A 19,509-nucleotide genomic window follows, 5' to 3' on the forward strand; every position below is an offset into this window, starting at 1 on the left:
GGCCGCTCCGTCTGGGAGGTCTACCATGGAGACCAGAAGCAATGTGGGGGCTGGACGTGGTGGCTCACGCCTGTGGTCCCGGCACTCTGGGGGGCGAGGCGGGTTGATCACTTCGGGCTAGGAGTTCGAGACCAGTCTGGCCAACTTGGCGAAACATGAAGAATACAACAGACAAACCAACCAACCAACTCAATGACAACAAAACAGGTCTACCCTGGAGTCATACTCTAATTTTTTCTATTTTCCTCCCTTTCTGATCCTTTATCCCACTTTCTTTTTCTTCCTCTTCCTTCTCCCTCTTCTTTGTCAAATAGAGGATTGAGTTATTATCACTGATCCATATAAAGTCCCTCTCTCATTTATTTTAACTCCCACCCCCATTTCTATTCCCCGACTTCCCATGTGCAACCTTCCTAATATGTTTGATACGCATCTTTTTGTTTGTATGTATTTTTAGAAAATGTTTATTGTTTTTGTATGCAAAAAAAGTTAATAAAAAAAAAAAAAATGTAAAAAAAAAAAAAAAAAAAAAAAAAAAAAAGAAAAGGTTTTAACTGTGGACTCCATTAAGAATGTAGATTGGTGTCCCTGCTGCCCCCACAGCTCACCAAATGTTGCTGCACCATTTCACACATCTCCACTGATTTATGCTTATCTTAATAATTATTAACTTATCACAAATACATTAATTTTAATAATGCCTTTCTGGGAATAAATACATTTATAGGAAATTCAGAAAAATAGGATTAGATAGAAATTACACACAACTTTACCTCCCTATAGCAATAACAACATTTCTGGTACTTATTCTACACATAAGTATACATTGTATATGCATATATCCTTTAAAAAGTTTGTCACAAGCCATCTGTTCTGGGGTGGTTTTACATATCTGTATTAGGAAACCTACACTTCTCACTAGAAGTTCTGGTCCTGAATGTTCTTATGAGGTCCAATGGACTTCACTTTCTTCCCCATTTTACTTCTGAATGGATAAGCCAACTAACATCATTTACTGCAGAGTGACTCCATGGAGTAGAGAGCTGGTGAGAATTACTCTGTAAACACACTTATACTTTTTATGCTGACATCAGCAACGCAGTTCACTGTAGGGCACTTGGCATACACAGAAAAAAGTTGGTAGTGACATCCAGCACCCAGAAATAATATACTTCCATGCTTCAACCTAGGTAGGTATATATTTTAAACCCAAGTTGGAATTGACTTTATTTTACTATTTTTTAATGTTTCCTACTCAATACTCTTTTTAAATGACTTTAAATAACAAAACAGTATTATAACATACGAATATGACAAGTAACTTACTGACCCCCTTCTGCAGAGTTGATTTTACTCTTCTAATTCCTGAATGTACCTCCCACTAGTTCTCTGGGACAAAATTTCCAAAGGTGAGAATCTTGGGTCTTAAGAAAACACTTAAGGCTTTTGATACACTTGCCAGACTGCCCTCTGGAAAGGCTGTTCACCCCGCACATACCCCTTTCTCGCAGGAAAGGACTGCCACCCCTACATTCTTTGGCAAGGGACTTCTTTTTAACGAACAAAAGAGCACAAAGGGCACTGTCCAGCCTGGACATCAAGGGTTGCCCGTCTGAAGCAGGAAAGGTGTGCCCTTGATGGTGACTCACGTCCGTGACCCACTGCCAGCACTGGGATACTTAATATGCCCGCAGAAAGAGAAGGGGCCACTTAGAGTTAACAGATTCTTAAGAGCCAACAAAGAGTTTTTCTGGGTGTAGAATACCAAGTACAGCAAGGGAAGTGACCTTAAAAAAAAATGGAAGTTCCCCCCAGACGAGGTCTGGCTGGCTGTCTGGGGCCAGCATGCTGACCTTCAGGTCTTCTGGCAAAGAATCAAGGTGGCCCGAGTGAGAAAACAAGTTAGTCATAAACAGACCACCACGCGTCTCCCGGCTGACTGCGGGCACCTCGGGTCTACAGACAGCCCTGCCAACTTCTACTTCCTGCAGCCACGAGTGGACCAAGAACATGGCAGCCATTCTTCTCACAGACTAAAGCAACTTTAAGATAAGGCATTTGAGGAAGGGGAGCTTTATGCTGACCATTCATCATATTCAGAAAAAGCAAACAGTGGGAAATTCTTTGCTACACTGAAATGTCACGAGACAATGTCATGGTGCAAAAGGGAAACCCTGCAATTCAACTAACCCTGGAAGCCTGCTGGAATAAAAGTCACAGCTGAGCCAAAAGAATTTTGTTTCTACTGAAGAAAAAGTGCTTTCAAAGGCTCTGTCAGAAAATCAACTCATAGTATAATAGTAACAGTGGCGGCCATGCAGCGAGGGTTGTTTGTGTGGCCACACAGGTATTCCTCTCATCTGAACTATATGGAATTATCATACTCCTTTCAAGAAAAGGGACTCAGAAGGATTAGGAACCCCATTCCAGGACACACCGCTGGCAAAGGTCTGAGGCAGGATCCAAAGGCTCAGGTCTGTTGGAAGCCAAAACACAGTGCTTGACTGGCTTGGAGACCTCACTTGCACTTGAGCTGAGCCACCCACACGCACTTCCCCTGTACTTGCCCCCAGAGAGGAGTATGGCACTGTGCTCGTCCACCAAAGTCAGAAAGCTATGTCAGGCAGAGAGGTGGGGGCTGCCTCACAGACAGCCAAGGCGTGAAATAAACACAAACACCATTTTGTAATCAATGATTTTTATCTCTGAAAATGGAAGCAAGTGTTTTGACAGAACACTATGGCCACTCTATAAGAGCCGACCTAGGAGTAATTCACTGTCCTCTTCCGGGATGTCACGGCTTAAAAAAAAAAAAAAAAAAAAAGACAAAACAGGAAAATAATCCACAATGCTTTGGGGCGCCTACTCTGAGCTTGGCTGGGCATCCGTTCATTAAATAAGTCATAAGCTACAAACTAAGATCAGGGTAACTTTCCCTTGCCCTCCTGCTTCTCTTTGAACCACATGCCCTACGGTGTTTCACCACCATCAACAACTTTACTTCATTAATTCGATATCAGAACCTTAAAACACTTCTGAATCTTAGACAAAAGGTCCTCAGCAGATTACATTGATAAAGAAACAAACACAGGTTTGAATATAAGTCATTGTCATTATTGTTTTCTTTACATCTCATGATCCACTTCAATATTAAACACACACATACACACACACGAAACCACATCAAACATTCAGATGCCCTGAAATTGTGGAGACAGCACTCCTAATATTGGCTGGATAAGAACATGGTCCTTTTTCTACACGGACATTACTCCAAGTTCAGCTGTCACCACACTCTGCTCTCACCCTGGCTCCCTGTATACAGACGTTTCCAGCCAGTCCCATGCCCACACCAGCACGAGCATGTGCAAGAATTCCCTTCGTGGTCCCAATGGCACTACACACTTTACGTTCAATCACAGACAGCCCTTCCAGAACAGAGGCTCCTTAAATCTTGTTTCCCAAGCATGCACTATAAGAAATTGGAAATGGGTCAAAGTTCCAGCTAACTGAGGAATGAACAGGCAACCACAGCTCAGTCTCTGGCCCCCTCCAAGTCCGGGGAGCCTCTGTGCTTTGACACAGCCTTGGTGTGAGATGGAGAGGCAAGGCAGGTTAGTTGTGCGGAGGGACATGTTTGTATGCATTAAAGCTACAGCAGAGGTCTGCGCTCCTGTTTCTGCTTCACTCTCTATCATTCTCCTCAGTCTCAATATTCATTCAATCGCACCCTCTGGCCTTGTCTTAGCTTAATGTGGTTAGAGCTAAAAGGCAGGAAGGAAAGTAGGAATGGCTGGGGGAGCCCTGAGAGAGGTCGCAGCACATGTGAGGAAGAGGGTAGGGCAGGAGCTTTGTTGGTGGAAAGAGAGCCACTTCCTCCTCCAACACAGCATGGGGACAGCACAGGGAAACAGGATCACCCAGGGCAAATACCCCTCTCCACATGCCCACATTTTTAGTCCCCACCGCTGTACTCAAGAGCTGGGCAAGCTGCTGAAAAGGGCAAGAAGGAACACTCAGCAGTACACATGTCTTCCTATCCTGGGCACCCTTGTCAAGTATCGACCAAAACCTGAAACATGATGTTTAAAGTGATGAATGCAATAGATCCTAGGTGTGTAACAAACTGCAGAAACACATGCTAGTTTGGGTTAGATTATAATCATCTGAAGCACAGGATAACCGAGAAGCAAAATTCCATTCTGGTACAAACACCCAATTTCTAGAAAAGAGAAAGGAAAGGAAGAAATACGATGTGAGCTTTTTTGATCAGAAGACTCCATGAAATGAGAGCGGTGGTAATATGAATCCACGTGATTTTTCAAGTCTTCCTGTTGTACAGTCATCAAAATGACCAGGTTTGTGCTGCAAAGGAGTCAGCACCATGTGGCTGCTGCTTTGATTGTTCTCAGATGAATGTTTATAGAAAATAATATCTTATCTTCATTTAGTTTATAAACATACACAGTGCTGTCCCTTTCAAATTAAGGAAAAAAAAAAAACCACACACAAATACTGCAAAGTAGCAAAATACAAAGGAAAACAAAGCTACTTTTGGTTTTGGCAACATTAAAAAAGAAAGAAATATAAAAAGCAATGTGGCATTGGTCCCTATTCATTAAAAAAAAAAGGGTACTTTTTTTTTTTCTAAAATTTGTTTTCTAAAATTCAGAGTATCTGGGATTTTAAAAGTAGCACTTTTTAAAAAGTTCAACAAGTCACATAACACTTAAAACATCAAAAAAGCTTTCTGATAAAAAGCTCAGCTTTTAAATCACGTTTTGTTTCTGCAAATTTGGGAGACAAATTGAGTTCTTACTGGAATGTGGCCTATCGCTGGTTGACAAATCTGAAATGGAATGTCTCCAAATGGCAGTGCCTCCCTTTCCGCCCTCCCTAGGACCACACCAACAACCAGCTCCCAAGCACAAGTTCTTGCTCCCATTTTTTTGTAGGGATGGGGGTGGGACCTTCAGGCTGCTATTTTTGCCATCTGCTGTTCTAACTTGGAAATACGCTCATCTTGATTGCAGATTGTGTCTTTTATAGATTTGATCTCTTTCAAAATCTCATCCAACTTGGCTTCATTTTGCTAAGAAAACAAACAAAAAAAGGAGGCCGTGATTAAAATGCAGTAAACAAAGTTCAACACAGTTCAAAACTTGTAAGATATAAAATGTAGTTTTCTATTTTGCAAACGGCAAGCCATAGTCACCAAGTTGAAAAGAGAAGTCAAAGCCCTACTGTATCTGGGGCTTTGAATGCAGTGAGCACTGGCCGATCTATCTGAAACCCTGTGGCAAAACAACAGTGTGTCACAGTGTCACAGTGCCACTTCTGATCCCGAAGCCTGTGCGTTTACTCAAATAAAGGGTCTCCTGGGTCACAGTTAGACTATAGGACAAAACAGCCTCCTTCAACAGTGTCCTACGTCCTAACCACCCCAATCATTCCATCAAGAGTAACTTCTATCTGACCAGAGCGAGGGGTGACTCTCCCAGAGGCTACAGAGCTCCTGCCATCTGTGAGGGAGGCTCCTTCTTGGGAGAGAAACCCTTGCCCTGTGTGTCCACTCCTTCTCTCTTACCCAGGACCTGCTCTCCCGGCAACAGCAGCACTCTCCAGTGGCCACAGCGAGTCAAAGGCAGGCTTGATTCCCAATTCCCCACCCAAAGGGCTCTTGCCTAAATCCCCCTTGTTGCCAACCCCACACCGCCAGATCCTTCTGTCGTAGCCACTCAGCTACATCTGAACACGTGCCACTCCTTCCTTCCAGGGACCTCCTCTCCCTGGTGCCTATGACCCCACGCTCCCATGATATTTTATTTCTACCCAAATCAGAGAAGGGTTTAACTAGTTTGGCAAAAGACAGGAAAAACCCAAGAGGCTCCTGTTCACACTCAGAGATAGGAGAAGACTGATACCTATCCCAATCATGGTGGTTTGTGGCCACACTTGGCTCATTTAATGGGGCTACAGGAGCTTTAACTCCATTAAAGGAGGCAAGTGTGGCCACAAACCACCACCATCACATGACAGAGGACCTTCTCCCACTTTTTCGTTTACTGAAAGCCCCTGTGAACCCAGCTGGGACAGTACTCGCTGACGCCCTGGACCACAAGGGCTTTCTAGAGGATAAAGCTCGAACCAGCCAAGAACCCCTGCACTCCACTGGTCCTCACCACACTGGCCGTGTCCGTGGTTTTCTTGGGGACGCTGATCAGGTCACACTTCTTGTTTGCAGTGGGCTTGCTATCCAGAATGTTCTTCTTGACCACCTTGAGATCCCTGTTTTTGCCTGGAATGTACCCGTGCTTCAAGGAGATGAGGATTGGGTCTGCATTCTTGCCTTCGAACCACTCTTCTGCCTCCAGCGCAGCCTCTGGCCCCGCTGTGTCAGGATACAGGTCATCTTGGAAAAGGTCAGACTACAAGAGACATTTGGCACCCATGGGTAAGGAAGAAGAAAGGCCTGGGATTTTTGAATTTTATTTTTACATTTGTTTAAAATATGGATTGTCTAGAAAACTGAGCACTCACCTTCCTGGGAACAGTCATGATAATAGGTTCACACTTTCTCTCATGAAGTTTGAAGAATCTTCAGAGGGGAAATAAAGGCAAAGTTGCATTAAGTGAAATATGAGGCTGACTAACAGGATGAATAATGAGTTTTCTACAATGCTGTCTGAAATGTCAAGTGCTTCTTTATCCATCCCCACATCTGATCCACCCCGGGAATAGGCAGAACTTAGTGTTCCCGGTTGACAGATAAGAGAATGGAAGCCGAGAGTCACTATGCTAGGAAATGGCAGACTGGAGACAAGAACCATGAGCAGAGGTCTACGTATGATGATGACAAATGCCAATTATCTGGGGGGCAGACCAACTGTGGTGGAAATAAAAGCAACACTGAAACTGACTCACTTGTCAAAAAATTACCATGTCAACATACAGGAGAGAACATACATCTGTTAGATTGTATCTACGACACGGGTACAACACAGGTGCCAGCTTGAGGTGGTTGAACATGTAAGTATAAATATGACTTTTAGAAAGCAAAAGAAAACAATCCTAGGATTATGGTTTTCTCATCCAAGCAAACCACATCGTACATGACACTCAAGAAAAATGTGAAACTATCCAAAATGTGGAAAGAGAATGTAAAGCAACTTGCACTGTAATATTGGAAGAAGGGAGCAAAGAGCTCTGTAATGGGGAAGAAAGGTATAACATTTTTATTTGTATCCTACAAGAAAACTAAACAGACCAGAAACGACTTCTCTTATGATGACCCTGATAAGGTCAAGCCAATTTTCTTTTTCAGTCAAGACGGGAAACAACAAAAAAAGTCTCTAAAGCTCCTGGCAAGAAAGGTGGCCTTAGTGAGCATTCTGGCCAGATCACCAGATCAAACGGCTGGTGTGCAAGTGGACGTCCATGCTGCTGGGGAAATGTTTTCTGAATTCCAAGAGTTTAAGTCAGAGAAGACACTGCCACATCAAATATGCAAAACCATTTCTCCTGGAAACCTGCAGCCTTTGGCATCTGAAACTGGGCAGGAGTCCACTGAAGACAACCTGGCAGATACACTGCTCTAACGCATCAGGGGAACAAAAGCTGAGTAGAGCTCAGGGTGGTAAAGGTTTATAAAATCATCGTCCTCTTTAAAAGGAAGGTTGTGTCAAATGTGCCTGTTTACTATTTCAACCAAAAACTAAAAGAGTCCCAGATAAACCAAAAACCTTTTTTTTTTGAGACTGGGTCTTGCTCTATCGCCCAGGCTGGAGTGCAGTGGCACAAGCCCATTGAGGTCTTGACCTCCTGGGCTCAAGCAAATCCTCCCACCTCAGCCTCTGGAGTAACTGGGACCACATGTACATACTACCACACCTAGCTAATTTTTTTAATGTTTTGTAGAGACAGGGTCTCACTAGATTGTCCATACTGCTCTTGAACTCCCAGGCTCGTGATCCTCCCACCTTGGCCTCCCAAAGTGTTGGGATTACAGGGTGAACCACCACTCCTGGCCCAAAAACATATTTAAAGACTGATTTAATGAAAATTCTGTGGTTAGTATAGCGAATAAAAAGACTGACTTGGCTTTGACTTCCAGCTCTACTACTAAAACCCATGAGAGTGTGACAACCTCACCAAGCCTTAAGTTCTTCATCCATAAAATGGGGATAAAAGTTACACCTACCACATAGGATTGTTATGAAAAGTAAGAGGTAGCAAGTAGCATATTTAGCACAGTGCCTGGCATACAATAAATGCTCAAGAAACACTTCATAAATCGGAGACATTCCGAACAACTGTGTTTATGGTCTGTCGAACTTTTAGATGACAACAAATGTGTTTTGAAATACTGCATGTAATCATAAACTTGAATTCAGTCTATTTTGAACCACATTTTGATTAGTTTGGTTTAAACCACAATTTTCAATTATCTTTAACAGCTTTCCATCATTATTCCAACTTAAAAAAAAAAAAAAAATCACATAGAGAGTTTTGGTTTGTTTGTTTTTGTTTGTTTGAGATGGAGTCTCGCTCTGTTGCCCCAGGCTGGAGTGCAGTGGCACCATCTCGGCTCACTGCAACCTCCGCCTCCTGTGTTCAAGTGATTCTCCTGCCTCTGCCTCCCAATTAGCTGGGATTACAGGCACCCACCACCACACACAGCTAATTTTTGTATTTTTAGTAGAGATTAATATAAAAAAGGGGCTTATAAAAATTCTTTTACTTTTATTTCAAAGACGTAAGTATCAATTCTTTAATTGTGAGACCAGAACGGCAAGAGTTTTAAAAGTCCATATAAACACAGTGTTGTACAAATGTTTGGTATGACCTTATATGTGATGATGTAGTGCTAATTATTCTGTTGTTTGAAATGGCCAGTGGTCACTGAGTCTCAGAGGATATATTTGTTGACTAGCATGAGAAAAAAGCCTGTCCCTTAGGAAGCCTGCTAGCATTTAGAATATGAATTTTTTAAAAATCAGAAGTAGTACAGAGAGGTAGAAATTATATCATAGCTGAACTTCCTAAATCAAGCTAACCTACCACCCCATTATAGGACCTTTGGTTTCTCTATTTTAGGACCAGTGGGGCCCCAAATACAGTTTTGACTCTGGTTCTTCCACTCATAGGGTAGGAAAACCACCCACTTTTCCATCCCCAAGCCAGGCTCTGCCCTACTTGCCCACCAGGGAACACTGACCACGGCCTCAGCTTGAAGATTAAAGATGCATGTTTCACTATTTCAGTAGGTGTGCAATATACCCCAGCTATGCCACTTCATTGCTGCACTTCAGTTATATAGGCAGGAAATGAGGTATTAATTCCACAGTACACACAAGGACAGAAAGACTTGGGCTTCATAGAATTTCTTGTAGCTGTATTGCTCTGGTATCACCAGGCATTCAGGTGATGATAAAAAGTGAGATGTGCCGGGTGTGGTGGTGGGCGCCTGTAATCCCAGCTACTTGGAAGGCTAAGGCAGGAGAATTGCTTGAACCAGGGAGGCGGAGGTTGCAGTGAGCTGAGATCACACCACTGCACTCCTGCCTGGGCAACAGAGCAAGACTCCGTCTCAAGAAAAAAAGTGAGATATTTTTCTAATGAAGAAACTCAGTTTTAGTGAGTATCCTTAGAAAGTGCCATCTCACGGCAATGTGTATAATTCTACTACTTTCTTGCTCAGAATGGTCAGATATTTTTGAGATCTGAAGTATATGCTAGTCTAAGTACAAATAATTGTCACACAGTTACACCAACCTAGAACACTTGACAATCTCGATTCTTTACCTGGCAATCTCACATTTGTTAACATCAAGTCCCCTCTTGGGCATGTAACCCATCCCTCTCTGAGGCTCCTTGCTGCTGAACGTGTTGAGGTAGTGGACATACGGGGATTCATCCGTGATCTCAAAATAGCGAATACTGCTGTCACCCTGTAAGAAACCAGAGACAAGTTTGTGTCTGATTGTTAACTGAAACATCTGGATTATGGGGGTGTCTCTCTCTTCTATAAACCCAGCATTAGTTGGGACCCCGCTTCGGTAGCTGACCTTTTCTTCCTCATAAAGAGGCTTGCCTAAAGCATGTAACAGTTTCTTTTCCTCACAAAGTAATCCCTCACTTATCAAATGCTAGCATGCCTTTTAAGTGGTCTCCTTGGCCTCCTACCAAAGGCTCTAATTTTACTCCCCTGAGCCTAGGCACCAGGCCAGGGTTAGAGCAAAAATGTTAATGCCTCTGCCAAACAGCTACATTGCAATTCAACTTTGAAAAACAAACAAACAAACAAAGACTAAGAGGATTGCTGAGAATGCAATTATTGATTTAAGTATTCATTTACTGGCATAACGCAATGCTGTTCACAGACCTAAGGGCACCAATACCAGGCACTGAGATGATAAAAAGTGAGATTTTTCTAATGAAGAAACTCAATTTTAGTGAGTATCCTCAGAAAGTGCCATCTCATGGCAATGTGTACAATTCTACTACTTTCTTGCTTAGAATAGTCAGATATCTTTGAGTACTGAAGCATATGTTAGTCTAAGTACAAATAATTGTCACACAGTTACACCAACCTGAACAATGACGGCAATCTTGTCTGGCAGAGAGGAGATATACATATATGTAAGAAAGAAGAAGACAAAAATAGCTAGGTGGTATCATGCCTCAACAGTGCTCCCAGTTCTCATGATTTCCATTTGTCTCAATGACTGAGATATCTAAAGCAATGGAAAAGAAGCTAAACCCTTACTAGTCATTTCTGCATGCCCAAAAGAATTTTCCATCTCATGTTACTAATATCTGAGTAACTGCTCATTTTGTTTGTTTTAATTCAGTCAAGGGCAACAACAGCAAGGTAAATGTACTTAACACCTGTTAACACCTGTTAAAATGGCTTTCAAGGAAACAGACAAGATCTCCGTTTCTAAAACAATGACCTATAAAAATGTAAATCAGGTCTGCAGCATGCTCAGTCAGCTACGAAAAGCAACATCACCAGCTTTACCACCCAGAGGAGGGCTATCTAACAGGTCTAGGGACTACTTCAACAGCTCCACTGTTATTAATTCATTTATTTCAACTACAAAAAGTTCTAAGGGAAATTGAGCCTACAAGAAAAAAAAGGGAATTATAAGGTTCCCACTTACAAAAATGAAATAATAAAGCTACCCACAGTCTAGGTATGCTGAGCTCATAAGGCAGGAGGAAGGTTTTTGGAGTTCAGTGTGGAGTCTCCCTGTAACTGTTATCACCCCTGAGCTTTAGTCAGGCCTCATATCTTCAAGCCCAGAGCCCTAGCACTGAACCCCAGGAACAAGAACCCTCTGGAGAGTCTTTGACGCCCTCAAAACTTTGCATCCACAAAGCACCATTCTCCTTTCAAGTCCATGGTGTGTGGTACTAAGTATACACATGCTCATCTGGGGTTATCCAACAAATTTCAGCATTAGATGTGGCCAACTGGTTGCCCATCCCTGACATAAGTACAGATAAATCTAAAATCACCAATCAGGTAGCACTGCTAGGTGAAGATGAAACACCAGTGTATCTTCTTTTTTTCACAAGAGCGCCCTGATTGGAGCATTTTCCCCAACACCCCAGCCCAACCCCTGCTTCAGTCAGAAGTATGGAACATGGCGTGTTATCACTGCACAACTGGCAAGCTGCACACAGTCCAGTCTCAAGACCTAAAAATACCAAATTATCTGTCCTTGGCTTATAACATACACACACAAATTAGAAAAATTAAACAGATACAACACATTGCCTGTCCTCTAAATCTCTGAAGGATAAATGTTTCCACTTACAGGATTTAACACCAAACATCAAAATTACTGTTTACCTTTCCACATAAGTAAATGATGCTGGTGTCAGGGTCATAGAAAGGCAGCAACACCCCATTGCTAGTGTCCATCTCATGAAGGGCAATTGGTTCCTGCATATTTTTCTGGGGGGAAGATAATAATAATACATATATGTGTGTGTATACATTTTTTTAAAAATAAATTTTTCCAATCTTATTTACATTCTTCTATACCAATTAAGTGAGCCATTTTCCTAGAATAATAGAAGTTTGAACTATGCACATACAATACTCATACATGAAAACAGCAATAGGGATGCTAAATGAGATCCAACTCACAAAATTTCACTGATTTGACAACATATGCATGCATACATCAGCGTGATTTCATGACAGTGATGAGAGAGCCCTTCTCCTTTGTTAATGTTTTCTTTTTTTTTTTTAAGACTGAGTCTCCCTCTGTCACCCAGGCTGGAGTGCAGTAGTGCTATCTCAGCTCACTGCAACCTCCGCCTCCCAGGTTCAAGCGATTTTCCTGCCTCAGCCTCGCGAGAGCTGGGATAATAGGCACATGCCACCACCCGTGGCTAATTTTTGTATTTTTAGTAGACACAGAGTTTCACCATGTTGGCCAGGCTGGTCTCCAACTCCTGGCCTCAAGTGATCCAGCCGCCTCAGCCTCCCAAAGTGCTGGGATTACAGGGATGGCCACTGCGCCCACCCTATTTCATTTTTTGAAAGTACTTTTTTAATTATAAAATATGTGTGCTTTTAAAAAGTTGAAAGATATAAAAAAGAACATAAAAATCATTCCATATTCCAAAATCCTACAGCCCAGTGGGTGGCAGAAGCTATTATCATTTTGATCTATTTCCTTCCGACACATGTACACACAGAGATTGAGATGATAGAATGTATGTTGTATTTTTCCCCACTTAAGCTAATTATGAACATTTTCCCAAGCATGACTATTTTGATTTAGACAACTGATCATATTATTTATGAAACATGAACTTATTTCCCAAATCCAAAACACTAGATTCTTCATTCTTTTTAAAAAATATAGTCAACAGCCTCTTCAGGAGTATCAAAAGTATGTCTTTGAAATACATTTACCAGTAAGTCTCCAATGAGGATAAGCACTTCACATCCAATCTAAGACAAGCAGGTGTTTAGAAAACTACACTAAGAATCCCATAATCTACTTACTCACTGGAAGACCTGCTCAGAACAGAGAGAAAGCTCAAGTGAAAGCAAGCGGAAAGGCTGGGGAGGGCGTACCGGATTCCAGAGAGCCAGCTGCCGTTCGCTCATGCGGCTGAACCCAGTGGTGAAGACATTGCCATCGGCCAGGAAGATGGCTCTCATGGGTCTTGCTCCTTCATGTGCTTTCTCCTTCTCCTGGAGAGCAAAAAGGCACACGCCACACGTTAAACTGCAAGAAGACAAGGTGAGTGGGGAAACTCGGGCACAGATCCAACCTCATCAACTGCCACTCATGTTCACCTGGGTGTGGGAGGGAGGTCACTGTTAACCATCCCCCTTCCCCAGATGAGGAAACAAAGAGATACTATGTGATCTGGTCAAGGCCCCTCCGTGAGGCAGCAAGAATGCCAGGATTTAACTCAGAAGCCTCGCTCTCTCCACCATATCCTGTTGCCAACCCAAGTCTATGCACTGCGAAAATAAAACACATGAAAGGACTCTGACAAATGTTTGTTTCTCAAGAGGATAATAACATAAGGAGATTAGGTATGCCCTACCATTTCTACCAATATCATAGGGCAGAAAGAAGCCTTGTCTAGTTAACCCTTTCCTTGACCTCGGTAGTTTAATGAATGCACTAGGACAACCCTTGGAAGATGTCAGGTGGAGAAAACACTTTACACAGGGCTGGGCAAGTCCCCAGGGCTCAGTAAGCACCAGCTACTATCATTGCCCAACTCTCGAAAAGAAATGCTGCCAAAGAACAACCACATCTCAGGAAGGGCCTCAGAGTGTGGCAAATGAGGCCTTCTCAGACTCACTACGTGTAGTTTCAACACTGACTGAAGACCCAAATGTCCATCTTTTGTCAGGATACGTGATTTTGTTCAGGTCCAGTTTGGGTGGCAGAAACTAAGACACTGAACTGATGAGAGAACCTGTTGCTTTTCGCCCCGCACATTTATTTATTTATTTATTTATTTATTTATTTATTTTTGTATTTTTAGTAGAGACAGAGTTTCACCATGTTGGCCAGGCTGGTCTCAAACTCCTGACCTCAAATGATCCACCCACCTCGGCCTCCCAAAGTGCTGGGATTACAAGCGTGAGCCACCATGCCCGGCCACCTGTTGCATCTTTAACAGCTGTGTTTGGAAAAGGGTGAGGAATTGATTCATCAATACTCAACACTAAGCTGCAAAATCAGGAATGCAGCCAATTGGTTTAATTGATCAAGACTTATAAACTCTTAGGGACTCTAGTGAACTGATACAAACTATTTCTTTGTGAAAAAAGGCTACAAAGTGAGAGACTTGAGTAAAAGCTGGAAAATTCACAACTCTGGAGAGAAGCACAACTGGGGAGACAGAAGGGTTTATAAGCCTTCTCTTATTCACAGTTGGTGTCTACACACAACAGGGTCCCACTGACCAGTACTGCTGCCTGCCTTAAAAAGCAGAAAGCTCACACTCAAGTGTTCCAACTACTGAGTTTTCATCCTAGGAATACTCACAGCAACAATCTCTTGTTTCCTGGGGTCAATGACTCTCACTTTCTTGTCTTTGGAAGCTGTGCAGATCAGACTGCCATTCCGGTTCCAGCTCACATTGTAAATCATGTCTGAATGCATATCATCCAAGTTTATAAGGGCTTCCCCTGTTCCCACATTCCAGATGATAATGGCATTATCACAGCCTAAAACAGGCAAAATCATCAGAGATTAGAAGATTAGAAACACCTATGTAACACACTCAGAAAACTACAGATACAGTGAGAACACATATTGTATATGCAGAGAGAGACAGAGAGAGAAAAGATGCGGCTGATTGTCAGAGGCCCTACCAGAGGCCCTACTTACTAACAGTGTTAAAAAATGAAGTGACAAAGAAAAAAGTTTGTATAAAAGAAATAAAAGTATTAAAGTAAAAACACAACTTGTTAAGTTTGGGTTCCTATGAAACAATCAACCAAACAAAAACAAAGAACCACACCAAAACAGAACCCTATTTTCTTTAAAGAGTTAAATGGGCTGGTAGACCCAAGTGACTTCAAGATTCCCTTTCTAGTAAAACAAGCATCAGGGTGAATATAGCTTATTTCTCTGACAAATAAACTAAAAATAAAAGGGTTAAATGACTGTTTAGGGCACTCAACAAAAACTCTGGGTGGCAGCTTATTCAAATCAGTGAGACTCTAAGACACAGCTTTGGGATATTAAAGATGGTATAACAGTGGAAGAGAAAAGCCAAGAGTAAGGCCTGTTTGCTCACAACAGATCTGTACCTTTAAATGAAGAGAAAAATAGACCAAGACTGCTCTGATCATGGTGAGAAGCCCAAACTGTAATCAAGTAGCTACATGGATTCAGAAACGGATTCTGAAAGAGGCCCACAATGTCAACTCATTCACCACCTCAGCTCACCAACTCCTTCCTTCCTTCAAGGGTCTGCCCCACACCTCCAGGCCCCTTTAAAAAGAGGCAGCATGTGTTGCTCCTAGGATGTTAGTTCAATATACGGAAAGGACATCCTAGAGGTGGATTCTTGCCAATAAGGCTATTTTGAAATCATTTAGAAAAAATAGCCACTAATATCCAGGATACTTAAGTTACCTAAGGGTTAGAAGTAGGAAACTGGCCGGGCACGGTGGCTCACGCCTGTAATCCCAGCACCCTGGGAGGCCGAGGTGGGCAGATCGCCTGAGGTTAGGAATTGGAGACCAGCCTGACCAACATGGAGAAACCCTGTCTCTACTAAAAATACAAAATTAGCCAGGTGTGGTGGCGCATGCCTGTAGTCCCAGCTACTTGGGAGGCTGAGGCAGGAGAATCGCTTGAACCAGGAGGCAGAGGTTGCAGTGAGCCGAGATCGTGCCATTGCGCTCCAGCCTGGGCAACAAGAGCGAAACTCCATCTCAAAAAAAAAAAAAAAAAGAAGAAGTAGGAAACTGGAGAAAAAAACTACACAACAGTATGAAAAGTTGAAGCTAAACTCTGGGATGGACAGTTGAACCTTCCTCTGCCTTCTTCCTCATAGGCAAACAGGTAACTTCAGCCCCGGCAGCTGGATCACATAGTCTAAAAATATGCAGAACACAACAATCACTCATTCTCCTTCACATGTAAAAGGGAGAATGCAGACCAGTCTGTGGCTGCTGCCCTATGTTGAGCCTTGATGAGAAAGGTAGCAGGAAATTTTCCATGACGGAATTCCAGCTCTGGAATTTTTTTCCTCTCCTTAATCAGACTGAGGTTCTGAGAGAACATCAAAAATGATTCCCAAGTATAGGTGATGGTGATTATTAAAAAAACATGGCATCTTTTTTGAAAAGTGGGCCTTAGTTTCAATAGGCACTTGGCATTATAATTTTTTATTTAACTCACTGTGAGTCATAAACATTCTGTATTCCCAGTTAAAAACTGAACTGCCCCTCCTCCTTTTTACTGGTGAGGGGAAAGACCTTTAAAAATCCTATCTCTAACATTAGTATCACTTTTTAAATAAACCACTTTTATTAAGGTATAACTTACAATACAATGCACCTATTTTAAGTATATATTTGCTAAGTTTCAACAAATGTATAAACTCATGTAGCCACTACTGTGATCAAGATATAGAATATTTCCATCACCCCACAAAGTTCCCTCATGCTCTCTGTATTGCTTTCATAAAAGAAAATGAAATCTCCAATTTTAGATAAAGGAAAAGATTTCTGTACAACACTAGTGTCCAGAAATACGGGACTTATCAAGTAAAATGAGGTATATCCAGAAAATGGATTAGTATGAAGTCATTAAAAATAGGAAGAGTGCTTAATGGCACATGAAAAGGGTCAGGGTGTATCACCAAGTGCAGAAAGCAGCCCATGTGTAAAGTGTATGAACCCATCTCTGTGTGTAAAATAATTTATGTATGTGCACAGAAATATCTTTTGGAAAGAAACATCAAAAAAGTAATAATGATCTTCTCTCTGAGTGGTGGGATTAAAAGTGATTTTTTTTCCTTTTGTTTATATATGTTCTCTATAGTATAAATGTACTAATTGTATAGCAGGGGAAAATGAAAGTTTTCTTTAAAAGGAAGGAGCGTATTTGCCTAATAGGGGTCTCTCAAAGCTGGCAGCAATACCACAGACCGAACACAGGGCTTCTGGCTCCCAACAAAGTATACCTTCTACCATATCAGAAATAACCAAAACTATGGTTCATGGAGGGCCCTGGCAGGAACCATGAAACCTGCTGAAATTGTAGCAGGAAATTCATAGCTTTCCTCAGGTTGTCAAAGTGGCCTTGAAACACACACACAAGTATGTGTGTGGGCTGGGGGAGCAGTGCACCCCAATACTCTTCACCATGGTTTCCTAATAATCTGCTTTAAAACCATATAGCATACAACCAAAACACTTTGCTTCCCCCCACTCAGAGAGCTACAAGAGCGGAAGACAAGGGGAGGACCGCTGAGCTCAGCTCCCACCTGCGCTAAGAAGCACATTGCGGGCCGTTGGATGCCAAGCCACGATGCCGACTCTCTTTGAGTGGCCTTCCAAAATCACCACAGGTTCAGTCAGGGAAAGGGTGAGTCCATTTTCTGGGATCTGCCATACCTGTTGGAGAAGGAAGAAAGATGATCCACATGAAAGCTACTGCCTTTCATTATCACATTTACAGTGACCATCCACTATAAAGATTTGCTCTATATAAACAGAATATACAGTGATATTTGGATGAAAGGCAGAATGTTGTGAAATGACCGTGTTAGGCTGTTTTTTTTTTGTTTGTTTGTTTGTTTGCTTGTTTTGAGACGGAGTCTCACACTGTTGCCCAAACTGGTGTGCAGTGGTGCGATCTTGGCTCACTGCAACCTCCGTCTCCCAGGTTGAAGCAATTCTCCTGCCTCAGCCTCCCAAGTATCGGCTGTTTTTAAAATGTAATATGTTATCGGAGATCTGGATACCAACAAAGACTACAAAACATTTCCTCTCAGCTTTTATTTAATATTATTTGGGATTTTATTCTAAATTCCTTGTTAAGTTCGAAACTCTCCAGTTAGAAGCATGCAAAACATTGAAAGAAAACTACAAAATGATTGAAACACTCAAGAAAAGGAATGGGATGAAGACACTTAGCTAAGTCTGTGGTTCTTGATGGGATGATGTAGTTTTTAAAACATATTTTCTATAATTTTACACTTGGAAAACAAAAATACACTTAATATTTTTATAATGTATTATAGAAAATATTACAAAAGAAAAAATAAATTAGACCTCATCAAAATTAAAAGCTTTTGTGCTTCAAAGGACACTATCAAGAAAGTGAAAAAACAACCCGCAGAATGGGAGAAAATAACTTACAAATCATACATTTGATAAGAGACCTATAGCCAGAATATATAAAGAACTCTTAGAATTCAACCAAAGGACAAATAACCCAATTTAAAAATAGGCCAGTCATCTAAATAGACATTTCAAGGAAGACATATAAATGGCGAAAAAGCACATGAAAAGATGTTTGGCATTATTAGTAATTACAGAAATGCAAATCAAAACCACAAGCTCTCTCTTCATGCCCATTAGGATGGCTAGAATCAAAAAGACAGATGATAAGTTTTCACAAGCATGTGAAAAAATCAGAGCCTGCACACATGGCTGGTGAGAATGTAAAATGGTATAGCCACCATTTGGTGGCAGACTTTGGAAAACAGCCTGGCAGTTCCTCAAATGATTAAACAGAGTTATCATATGACCCAGTAATTCCACTCCTAGGGATATACCCAAGAGGATGGAAACTATGTGTCCATGCAAAAACTTGTACAAGAATGCTCATAGAAGCATTATTTGTAATAGCCCAAAGGTGGAAAAAACCCAAATATCCACCTATTGATAAATGGCTAAACAAAATGGGACATATTCATACACTGGAATATTATTTGGCCATAAAAAAGAATGAAGTAGTGATACATGCTACAACATGAGCAAACTCTAAAAACATTATGCAAAGTGAAAGAAGCCAGACATAGAAGACCGCATATTGCAGGATTCCATGTATGTGAAATGTCCAGAATAGGCAAATCTGTAAAGACAGAAAGTAGAATAGTGGTTGCTTAGTGTTGGGGAGAGTGGAGGGCGGCAGGTGGAGGGGTGATAGCTAAAGGATTTGGGTTTCTATTTGAGGTGATGAAAATTTTCTATACTTGTCTGTGGTGATGGTTGTGAATATTCTAAAACTCAGTGAATTGTACATTTTAAATGAGTGAATTCTATGTGAATTATATCTCAATAAAACTTGTTATTTAAGAAAATCCTCTTGACTAGTGAAGACATGCAGAAGACTCACCATATCTTAATTGGGGACATGCCTGGGCACAGGGGGAGAAAGGGACAGGGAAAGTATGAGTGGAAGGAATGAAAGACTTTACATTTAACGATGAACAACAAAGGTTTCAAAAGGTTAAGAAACAATCTCTAAGAAAAGGGCTGAGTTACAG

The 19,509-nt window shown here is 41.7% G+C and overlaps 1 protein-coding gene across 8 annotated transcripts in view; it reads right to left on the bottom strand.

Annotated features, from left to right (window-relative positions):
* Positions 1–2,681: 2,681 nt before the first annotated feature.
* CORO1C (coronin 1C) overlaps positions 2,682–19,509 on the bottom strand; it is a 123,192-nt gene continuing 106,364 nt past the window's right edge. For all 8 annotated transcript variants that reach the window (XM_063614476.1, XM_055238614.2, XM_063614479.1 and 5 more), the window contains 8 exons: positions 17,500–17,629; positions 14,541–14,722; positions 13,103–13,222; positions 11,861–11,965; positions 9,805–9,950; positions 6,541–6,598; positions 6,183–6,428; positions 2,682–5,092 (listed from right to left, as the gene is read on the bottom strand). In XM_063614476.1, coding sequence (XP_063470546.1) covers positions 4,973–5,092; positions 6,183–6,428; positions 6,541–6,598; positions 9,805–9,950; positions 11,861–11,965; positions 13,103–13,222; positions 14,541–14,722; positions 17,500–17,629 — 1,107 coding nt within the window. In that variant the 3' untranslated portion in view covers positions 2,682–4,972. The remainder of the gene's footprint in view (positions 5,093–6,182; positions 6,429–6,540; positions 6,599–9,804; positions 9,951–11,860; positions 11,966–13,102; positions 13,223–14,540; positions 14,723–17,499; positions 17,630–19,509) is intronic.

This window comes from Symphalangus syndactylus, chromosome 13 (assembly GCF_028878055.3).
Source record: "Symphalangus syndactylus isolate Jambi chromosome 13, NHGRI_mSymSyn1-v2.1_pri, whole genome shotgun sequence".
Classification (NCBI taxonomy): Eukaryota; Metazoa; Chordata; class Mammalia; order Primates; family Hylobatidae; genus Symphalangus; species Symphalangus syndactylus.